This window comes from Mastomys coucha, unplaced genomic scaffold, assembly GCF_008632895.1.
Source record: "Mastomys coucha isolate ucsf_1 unplaced genomic scaffold, UCSF_Mcou_1 pScaffold20, whole genome shotgun sequence".
Classification (NCBI taxonomy): domain Eukaryota; kingdom Metazoa; phylum Chordata; class Mammalia; order Rodentia; family Muridae; genus Mastomys; species Mastomys coucha.
In genome coordinates, this window is record NW_022196903.1 from 2,050,278 (window position 1) to 2,061,042 (window position 10,765).

At 39.1% G+C, this 10,765-nt stretch overlaps 1 protein-coding gene across 1 annotated transcript in view; it reads right to left on the minus strand.

Moving 5' to 3' along the window:
* Positions 1 to 444: 444 nt before the first annotated feature.
* Pdk4 (pyruvate dehydrogenase kinase 4) overlaps positions 445 to 10,765 on the minus strand; it is a 12,816-nt gene continuing 2,495 nt past the window's right edge. Inside the window, exons 3-11 of the mRNA XM_031381121.1 lie at positions 9,596 to 9,667; positions 8,698 to 8,882; positions 8,458 to 8,544; positions 7,953 to 8,030; positions 6,052 to 6,128; positions 4,327 to 4,425; positions 4,019 to 4,129; positions 3,621 to 3,734; positions 445 to 2,542 (exon numbers count right to left, since the gene is read on the minus strand). Coding sequence (XP_031236981.1) covers positions 2,399 to 2,542; positions 3,621 to 3,734; positions 4,019 to 4,129; positions 4,327 to 4,425; positions 6,052 to 6,128; positions 7,953 to 8,030; positions 8,458 to 8,544; positions 8,698 to 8,882; positions 9,596 to 9,667 — 967 coding nt within the window. The 3' untranslated portion in view covers positions 445 to 2,398. The remainder of the gene's footprint in view (positions 2,543 to 3,620; positions 3,735 to 4,018; positions 4,130 to 4,326; positions 4,426 to 6,051; positions 6,129 to 7,952; positions 8,031 to 8,457; positions 8,545 to 8,697; positions 8,883 to 9,595; positions 9,668 to 10,765) is intronic.

Below are 10,765 nucleotides of genomic sequence, written 5' to 3' on the forward strand. Positions count from 1 at the left end.
TAGGTAGGTGGATGGGGAAGCACCCTCTCAGAAGCAAAGGGGGGCAACGGGGTGAAAAACTTATGGAAGGGTGATCAGGAAAGGGGGAACATTTGAATGTAAATAAATAAAATAATTAATAAAAAAGAAAGACAAGGCAATATGAGAATTCTAGGAAACATACATTGCCAAACAGTTACTGAATAAATTCTTGTAGGTGAGCATGTTTTAGATCTGTATGTTCATGGAACATATACAGACAAGAAAAAGACAACAATAATTTCTGAACTACTCTAAAACACTTTTGTTTTAAAATTAGGACGTTAAAGTTGCTTTTAGTACTTCTCAAAGCCTATGCCAAATGTATATATGAGTTATATCTAAAGAAAAAGTGAGGAACGCCTTTAGTTGATATTGTTCATTATACTTTGAGATTATTCAAGAAAAGAATTTTATAAGACCACATTACTACTATAATAAAAATATTTATTATAAAATTATCACAATTCTCTGCATATAAACTAAAAACATAAATGTAATTCACACATTAATAAGTTAAGTGGGCCTGGGCATTTAGCATCCATCTAGTAGAGTTTAAAGTCTCCCATGGGTTCATAAATAATAGGGAACATTATTTTGATTTAATTTACACAGTTGATGCTATTGAGATCCTAAAGCTTTTCTCTATTAATTTACACACAACTCATGGTATTTGGGCAAACTAACCAAATGCCTTAGATCTTTGGTAAACACAAGTATTCATGTGCACAAACATGTAACTGAAATTTCAATGGAAACATCCAACAACCAAACCACAACAATGATACATCATCAAATAACCCACATGCTGACAGTTTTGTGTGATCAAGCAATGTGGGAGTCAAAGTCCTGCTGTCAAAGTTACTGCCCAGAACTTTTAAGGGTAACATCTGCAATGGAAAAAAAAAATCGTTGTGGCTCCTGTTGCTACAACCAGAAGCACCTCGGCTCCAGGTCACTGTGAAATGAAATACAAATTTCAAACTCAACTGACACACAGGACTGATAATATTACAATGCAGAAAAAAGTTTTAACATTAATTTGACACAAATTAATTTATTATTTCACCTTAACTTGTAAAAGGGAGACCCACTGAAGAAGCCATACTGCTTCAATTCATCCTCATCCCTACCCGGGAAAAGGACAGAGGATTCCTAGGATTAGCTTGTGGGGAAATAAGAAGATGCCTGCCTTCTACTTTCTTCCTTTCTTCTCTCTCTCCATTCCTTCCCTTGTTCCTCATTTTTTCTTTCTTTCCTAAGAGTGATCTACATGGATGACTTCCTGCTGACAATTACACCTTCGACCTTCCAAGCAAGCCTCAGGCACATCATTAGTTCTTGATGTCCCCATGCTTCACAAATGACATCATCCTGATATGAGAACATTTTACTTCCAGACTACTCTCACAAAAGATACTCCAAGAAGGATTTAAATTTTAACACTCTCAAGCCAATTGGCAACTAGAAAATTTTGAACAGATATGTTAATGTTAGAGTGTAGACAGCACAATTAAAATATAAAACTCACATCTTTTTTTTTTAAGAGTAGCAAGTAGATGACCTTGGATTTTTCACTACTTCCAGTTAAAGAAAGTTTACTCTCATTTCTTCACAGTAAGAAGTGTGAGCATGCTATTTCTTTCTCTAATATGTATTCTCCACATACACAATCCTTGGATCATTTTGGCAATTTATCTCCCTTTCAAACCCAACATTTCACCCAAGACTAGGCACCAGCCAAAGGGGACTGGCTTTTTGAGTGCAGGCCAAACAGGAAAAGCTGCATGTTACTGGAGCGGCCTCGACAGAGAAGATTTTCTTTTCAGTTTTCACATAGGCCGCAATGCTTAGCCGCAAGCTCAATAAAATGCTTTGATTCCTCCCATCCTGTCCTTTCCAGAGCCTAGCAACACCTATAAAATGTACATTTACACACATTTCTGCCAATGCTCCAATCTTTGCATGGCAGGAAAACACTGACAACTGATGTTCACTAAACACCAATATATATGGATGGTAGCAAGAACCCTCAAACATCCAGCTGCAGAGACTGCAAACCTCAAATTCTGTACTTGTTGAGAAAGAGCTGTAACTCAGAGGCAGACTTCTTTTCAGTATTTGGAATAGTCACGAGTCATTCTGCATTGCCCGATGAGAAGCAGGACACATGTTATCTACTGGAGCCCTGCCCGGACTTCTCCAGGTCACCCAACCAAGCTCCGTCCCTCATCGGATCAATGTCTGTTCTAGCGTTTGATTTTTTGCTGGCTTGGTTTTGCTTTGCTTTGTTTTGCGGAAACGAGAGTCCACACACATTCACGAAGCAGCACTGCCATAGACCCACTTTGATCCCGTAAAGTGCCAGGCATGTTTCTCCTCACACTGCCAGCTTCTCCTTTGCCAGGTTCTTTGGTTCCCTGCTTGGGATACACCAGTCATCAGCTTCGGAACTCATCTGGTAATGTTTGAAGGCTGACTTGTTAAAGACAGGGAGTTTTTCTACAGACTCAGAAGATAAAGCCTAAAAGGAGAGTAGAGAAAACAACAAATTAAAGAAATGATGCATGGCTGTACTGCACTATTCAAAGGTATACATTCAGAGGTACGATTTAATATTCAAGTACTCTCATTTAATTGACTTTGTGGCAAAAATGTACCAAACCCATGGTGTTCTAGATACTTCACAAAACATGACTAAAAAACTATTATCATTATTCAATAGAAGCTTAAATTGTAGGTGTGGGATTGTAAATATGGGCACATATTTTGTGTTCAATATTTAGACATGACCTCTGATATAATGGAACTGAAAAGAAAAGCAAGTCATTTCAGAAAGAAAGCTAGGTTTCTGTGATAGAAACCTCAGACGATACTATTCATCTGTTCTAGACTTCTTTCCCTACTGTTTGAACACTGTTGCCCGTTTCAGAAATGAATAACTACATGGAGTATTTCAGAAAGTGCACATACACTGTACATGCGTACTTAATTCCAACAAACAAAATGGAGGAAGCCTAGAAGCAACTGATGTTGCAGTTCTTACCAGCTGTAAATAAATTTTCTGTTGAAATAGTTGGCAAATAACAAACAGAGTTGGGAAGGTGATCTTAAGAAACAAATTTAGGCATTATCTGAGACAGGAGAGTATGTACTCAGTTTTAAATTTCAAACAGGAAATGCCTGGCGGCACCACTGACAGCTAGTGAATAATTGTTCCCTTGGGTTTTAAATAGGGCCAGCTTAAGGTTACAAAGGTCTTGGTTTTTGTTGTTTTAGTCTGAACCTTCATTAGCATGCATTACCCACAAGGCTGAGTCAAACAGAACTCTAGCTACTCTCACAGATGTCTAAGAGAAGTCTGAAAAAAGACGCACATCAGGATGCTGCCACTCTGCAGCTTACACTGTGTGTGGGTCAGCATTTGAGACAGGTAGCACATCTTAGCTTTCTCTTGGGTAAGCTATATATAAGTATGGTGTGCACATAGCTGGCTGTTAGACTAACTCAGTTTGAAGAGTTCACAGAGAACTGTAGAACACAGAGGTGTAAACAAATCCATGGTTTTGAAAAAACGGCTTCTGACTGAGTTTCAAGCATACCTTTAAGTAGATGATAGCATCCGTCCCATAACCTGACATAGAGTAGAGATTCAGATCTCCTTGAAAATACTTGGCGTAGAGACGAGAAATTGGCAAGCCGTAACCAAAACCAGCCTGGAGGTAGAAGGTCAAGGTTTAGTGAAAAAAGCAAACAAGTTCACTGGAATACCGAATACGGAAAGGAGTTAGGAGCCTCTCTGATGTTTGTGTTTGAAAACCTCCTCCCAATCAGGAGCTCTTAGGATCTTCACTTTAATGTTAGCTAGCTTTGTCATATTTTCCATATACTTGCCTGCCTACTTAGCTAAATCAGTTATCTTGCTTAAAGACTTTCTTATAAGTCTCATCCTACATTTAGAACGACTTTGAGATAATTTCAGCTGTATCATTGGCCTTACCAAAGGGGCATTCCGGGAATTGTCCATCACAGGCGTTGGAGCAGTGGAGTAGGTGTAACTAAAGAGGCGGTCAGTAATCCTCAGAGGAACACCGCCTCCTCGGTCAGAAATCTGAAACAGGCAAACAAACAGGTCAGAACTATACTTTCCCAATAATGGGCACCTGTCTACAGAAAAAGACCTTTTGCCTCCTCAAAGTCACTGGGCACACATGGCTTTGAGAGTTGCCCCACGTGGAGCTCCGTGTCATTATCGACCCCTTAACTTCTCTCTAGATAGAACCTCAAACAAAAGCCGGGAGTGGTCACCTTGATTGTAAGGTCTTCTTTTCCCAAAACGACAGTGGCCTCGACTGGGGTCAGGGAAGGGCGGTTTTCTTGATGCTCAACCGTGGCCCTCATGGCATTCTAAAGACAACAAAGCCATAAGGAATCCAAAGGTGGAAGAATGAGGCCAATAAATCACTGGTTTTATGTTTAAACTAAAAGCAGCAGAGGGTAATTCAAAGTTCCTATTTCTTAAGTGAGTGATAAAACATCTCTGTAAACATAGCCGTTTATGAATGTGTCATGTAGAATGTATAATTCAAAATCTTCATTTACCATGTAACATAGCTCCTGGGAGTAATGTCTAATGGAAAAACAATTCTGCTGGCTGTCAAGTTCTTATTTGTAAGCTTAATTTAAATGTAGAAATTGGTTTTTATAGTCCATTTCCTAGTACCCCATTTTTCTGTCTTTCCATTACATTTTATATCCAAACACCAAAGACTATTACATAAGGAATGAACAGTGAATCATTGAACCAATTTATTGGCTTTTATAAAACTTGCTGGGGGAAAAAAAGGGTTGCTACTATTTAAAAGGACAGTCAATAATTCTAAATTAAATTTCTATTTGCATTTGAATATCATCTTAACTTTCACCAGGGATGGGAGAGTAACTCCGTGAGTTAGAACACTCAATTAAAATAAAACCAAACTGATGAAAAAGTGTCATGTCTTCTTTAGCAGCAAGTACACGCAAATGCATCTTGAACTTACAGAGGACATGCCCTGTGGGGAAGCATCTTTTCATTGCTCTAGTTCCCTTTCTCACTACCCTTTGGTGTCTATGTATGATTCCAGATATTAACTGAAGTGAAATAAAATAGAACAGGTATTTGGAGTTTAATCAGTACCTCACTGCCAAACATTAGGGTACTTTGGAAAACAGTACATTCTGGCTTTACTCCAGGATTAGAGGCAGATTTTACTTTTAAAAAGATTTCCTTCCTCCTGTCAATCTATGAAATCATCTTGGAGAACATCACAAACTTCAAGCAATTCTTATTTACTGGCTTAAGTTCAGAGCATTAGTACGGTCTTAGAATATGTACAAGGATATGATATCCATATTTAGTTATCCAGACCAGAGGCCTTTGAGTCTTCAGAGTGCTAGAAGTGCAAACTCTGATCTAGAGAACTTAACTATCTCTATGCATCTCTCTTTCATCAAGAAAGATGGTGGATGGTTGTGGCACACACTGTCTGAGAACCAGGGGTCTGAGGGCTGGTTAGAAAGTGTGGATTGTGGATAGCCACCACATCCTTGGAAATTCAGAATCCTGGACACCACTCCTGACCTGCATAGGAGTTTACATTTTAACGCAGTCTACACGTGAATCATGTTCATGTGATGGAACTGGCTGTTCTAGAGTCAGAGTGTGGCCACCCCACCTACAGGATCTCTGCCTTGGAGTCTGCAGTGGTAGAGTCTGTAGAACAAACAACTAGTGTTTTGTTACAAATCTGAAGAAATGACGGGAACACAGTCTCCCCCTTACAGTACTGAGATTTAATGAACCATGTTGTATATTTTCAAGCACATTATTTTACTGTGATCTCTGTTCACGTTCTCAAACACTGGCTACATAGCTTCATTAAACAAAAGTATTCTTGGGAGAATGCAGAGAGGGTCTTATTTAATGGGGAATGATAAAATTGAGCATGAAACTATTTAGAGATAAACCCATGGTTACTGGGAATATCATACCTTGAAGAGTTCAAAGAGCATGTGGTGAAGGTGTGAAGGAACGTACACAATGTGGATTGGTTGGCCTGGAAATTTTCCTAGAAAAAAATTAAACTCATTAGCATCGGGAAACAACTATTTTGCTGAAATGAGCCTCGGAGTCTGTTGGATTAATGTTTCTGTTCTAGACAAGATTGGGATAGCTGACATTTTCCTCACCTGAAAATTGTGACTTAGAACATTCTCTTTTAAACAGCAAAGTCAGCTGACTTGTGTATCCAATGCAGTTCCAGCTGCTCCTTAGTATTTAAGATTAAAGTTTGCATTTCCCTGCCAATGTATGTAGTTGGCTGAAGTGTGACGTCATGGAATAAATCAAGTTACATAAACAGGTCTATGTTCAATGTGTTTAAAATATACAATTCCAGTAATAATACTAAAGATAGGAGGAGTAAGTAGGCTTAGGACATTAGTAGTAGCTGTAATTTTCATATTTTAATACATATTAAATGACATGCTTTTTAAAAACATCACCAGAACATTAAATCTTAGAAGCTAAATGTGTTTAAGCTTCCCCCACAGGATAAAGAAAACAGAAACATAAGCCTCATGGTACTGTTTGAAAACAAAAATGAAAGTATTCTTTGATGCCTCAGGTCTTGGAAGACTTTGACTGAGTAAACACAAGGAAGGCCTGGCACAATCCTGCCTCTGTTCGAGCAGCTTGTCCCCAAGTATTACACAATTCTGCTTACTCTGGGTTTGTCATTATCAGCCTTCCTGCTTTGAACTTAGAGTTCCCTACATTCCCAGGCCCTCCGACTACTGAGGGACAACTATTAATCTAGCCACTGGGAAATATCACTGTATATCTGACTTGGAAGAAAATATACTCAGAATGGAAAGGAACGGTCATTCCAATTTAAGCACTCCTTGATCTGAGAAGCCACTCTTCTGGAATAGAAGAGAATAAGGTAAAAATTGTCCCTTGCATTGATGATATAATCACTTCTGTGTGTGAAGACCTCATCTTAGCAGACAGCATAGAGTTAAAGTTTTGAACTTATGTTCAAGTTACAAATATTAGTATATGGTTGTAGTACATTTTAAAAATTTGTATAACAATATTCAACTTGAGTGCAAGCACACCTGAAAATTTCTTAGGAGTATGGTTCAGTACTGTTAACTATGCTGTGCAACAAAATCCCTGGAACTTATTCATCTTACGCAACTAAATCTTTATACTTATTCAAAAGCAATCCCTTATCCCTTGAGCCTTTGACAAGTACTATTGTAATTTCTACTTGTGTGACTATAAATAATTTGGGTTTATATCGCACATGACTAGAATCATGCAACATCTATCATTCTGTGTCTACCTAATTCTTTATAGGGGAATTTGTGAAGTATTTTTGTCCTCTAGTCCTGTGAATAACGTCTTGAGAAGGTTATCGCCATTCACAATTGCTTTCTGTACTTCAGATATCCTTCTTTGTACTCTAGTTGTTACTGTTTTCTTTTGGGGGACATAGTCTTAGATATGTTCAGCTGGCCTGGGGGTTGAAGGACTTGTAGGAAGGACTTGAGCTCCTCCACTTCCCAAGTGCTAGGATTGCACGCACCATGCCTGGAGATGATCTTACACATCCTATAGTAAACAGTCTTTCCTTGATCCAAGATATTGGAGCCTGGGTATGTCATAGTCCAAAAGAATCATAGTAAGCAAGTGGTATACACAATTGAAGCCTTTCAGTTCAGGCAAATAGGGAAAAGTTTGTCTTAAAAAACAAAGCAAAAATTTTACAAATTCTAAGTAAGCTCAGGAGGATAAAAAGAACACAAAGGCTGCTTTGTATTTACAAAGACCCATAGTACTGCATTTTAATAGGTTTCCTTGTGTCTTGTTGCTGCTGCTCACTTACCATTCACTTGTGTGAGCTTTAATTCTGGCGATGTTAGATAATACTGATCGCAGAGCATCTTTGCACACTCAAAGGCATCTGGAATAGAAATTTTTCATAACAATGAAATAAATTTATTCCAAGTACAGTTGTCAAGTGATACCCAATGTGTTTACTACAGTTAATCTAAAATTCTATTCACTGGAGGATTGACTTATATGTATGAAAGATGTCTCTTTAATATTTTATTAAAACATAATATTTTATTGAAGTTTTAGCAATAGGAATACGTGCATTTTTAGATCAAGTACAATATATAAGAATATGGCACATGGACTACTTATGTTTAAATTTTTTATAATGCTATAAATGAGTATTTATACTCCTGACAGTCTAAAGCAATGGAGTTTGATGGCAGAATTCATAAAGCACAAACAGAACACGGTGAACACAAATTCATTTATAGAATCACCTAGATTACAGACTTGCCAACCATGTATTATACATTTTCAATAAGAGAAATTACCTTGGACTACTGCTACCACATCACAATTTGGGTCAATACTTCCAATGTGGCTTGGGTTTCCTGTCTTTGAGTCACTGAATATGAGGACTGTTGGAAAATGAAAAACAAAAACATGTCATAAAATTCAGGGTGGTGACTAGAACTGTCACAAATTCTGTGAGTCCAGAGTCATGGGCCCTGCCTCAGCGTAGCTGCTGCTCAGTACCCATGTCTGGACCATCCATGGAGAGGCTCACTTACTGTGCTGGTTCATAAGCATCCGAGTAGAAATGCGGTTCATGTAAAACCGGTCCAAAAAATACTGAAGGTTTTGATTGGTAACGGGGTCCACGGTACAGGTGTCTTTATACTCAAGGATCCCTTGAGCCATCGTAGGGACCACATTATGATGTCTGTTTCGAACTTTGACCAGCGTGTCTACAAAGCTAAGCCAGAACATCCATAGTTAGTGGACATTAAAAAGGTTTCTCGCATGTCTCTTCCTTAAGTTACTTCAGAGAAAACTAAAAGCTCTTTTTGCAGGACCAACCTAAGCACAGCCAGTTATAAAATTCTGAGTGAAACTTCATTGGACTCGCACTATACATTCTTCTACAGTAGTGGAAGAGATAGAGTAGCAGTAGAGAAGGGTTTGCATTTCTAGGTCCCAAATAAAGCTACTCACTCTATGAGTACTGCCTTCATTAAAAATGATCATTAATCCTACTTGTTAGAGACTATTTAAAATCAAAGATGATTCTAAAATGCCACTGTGGAAAATAAAGCCACAGGTTTTATTTTTTTTCTTTAAAAAGATTGCCACTTAGCTAGATAGAAATTGTCACACGAAAAGAAAGTTTGCAATCACTAACCACCCAGAAGCCCATTAAAATTATGTTATGGCAAACTCCCTTGCAAATATAATCTTTGGACTTAATTTAAAGTAAACCTGGCATCCCTTGGAAAGCAAAAACTCCGAGTTCTCTATGTTGGTTCACAACCAGCATTCATTTCAGCCTTGCATCTCTCCACTTTTAAAACCACAAGCAAGCCAAAATTTACTGTGAAAGGAGGGGCTCTTTCAGCTTAAAAAAGATGTGGGAGATGTGTCCAGAAGGATCCAGATTTCTAAGCATGTATTTTCAAGAAGAAATCTTACTCTGATAGAGTTTTCTGGTCTTCTGGGCTCTTCTCATGGAACTCCACCAAATCCATCAGGCTCTGGATGTACCTGTGAAGGTAGAAGTTGTGAAATTAATTTCAGATGCAATTAAAATACCTTTAGAAATGATCAGAAAGGGGAAGGGAACCACTACATTCCAAACTGGAACTTTCCTTCAAAATGTTTGGAAAATAGTAGCTTCAGATATTTTTAAAGCTGCAATTTTCCCACCCTCTATTTTCCTGACCACTTCGGTTGGCAGATGTTTTCATTTCTTTTCCTAAAAACACTTAGAGTCAACCTTTAAGAAAGCCTGAGAGACTTTTAGGACTCAAAGGGAGGGACCCTAGATGAAATGTCCTACAGTGGGGAAAGGGAACTTGTAGAGCCCACCTACAGCAGAAAGAAGGGGCATCAAGTGAGGCATGGGGTTGCCATCCCACAGCCAAAAACTCTGACCCATAATTGTTCCTGTCTGAAAGAATTGCAGGGACAAAAATGGAGAAGAGCCTGAGGAGAAGGAGGTCCAGTGACAAGCCCAAATTGGGATCCAGCTCAGGAGGAGGCCCCAAGGCCTGACACCATTACTGATGCTATGGTGTGCTTACAAACACGGAACTATCATGATTGCCCTCCTCTTTGAAAGATCCAACAAGCAGCTAAAGTGTCAGGTGCAGACATTTACACCCAACCAATGGACAGAAGCTGCTGACCCGTGTGGTTGAATTAGGGAAATGCTGGAAGAAGCTGAGGAGGAGGGCGACCCTATTGGAGGACCAGCAGTCTCAACTAACCTGGACCTCCGGTATCTCTCAGACACTGAGCCACCAACGAGGCAGCACACACAAGCTGATATTAGACCCTCAACATATGTACAGAAGAGGGCTACCAGGTCTGGATTCAGTCAGAGAAGATGTACCTAATCCTCAAAAGACTTGGGGCCCTAGGGAGTGGGGAGGTCTGGTGGGGTGGGGGCGTGAGGACGTCCTCTTGGAGATGTGGGGAGGAGGTGTGAGATGTGGAACAGTCAATGTTGGACTGGGAGGGGAATAAAGTCTGGACTGTAAAAAAAAAGGAGAGAGAGAGAGAGAGATTAAAGAATAAAGAAAGCTAGGCGGTGGTGACACATGCCTTTAATACCAGCACTTGGGAGGCAGAGGCAGGTGG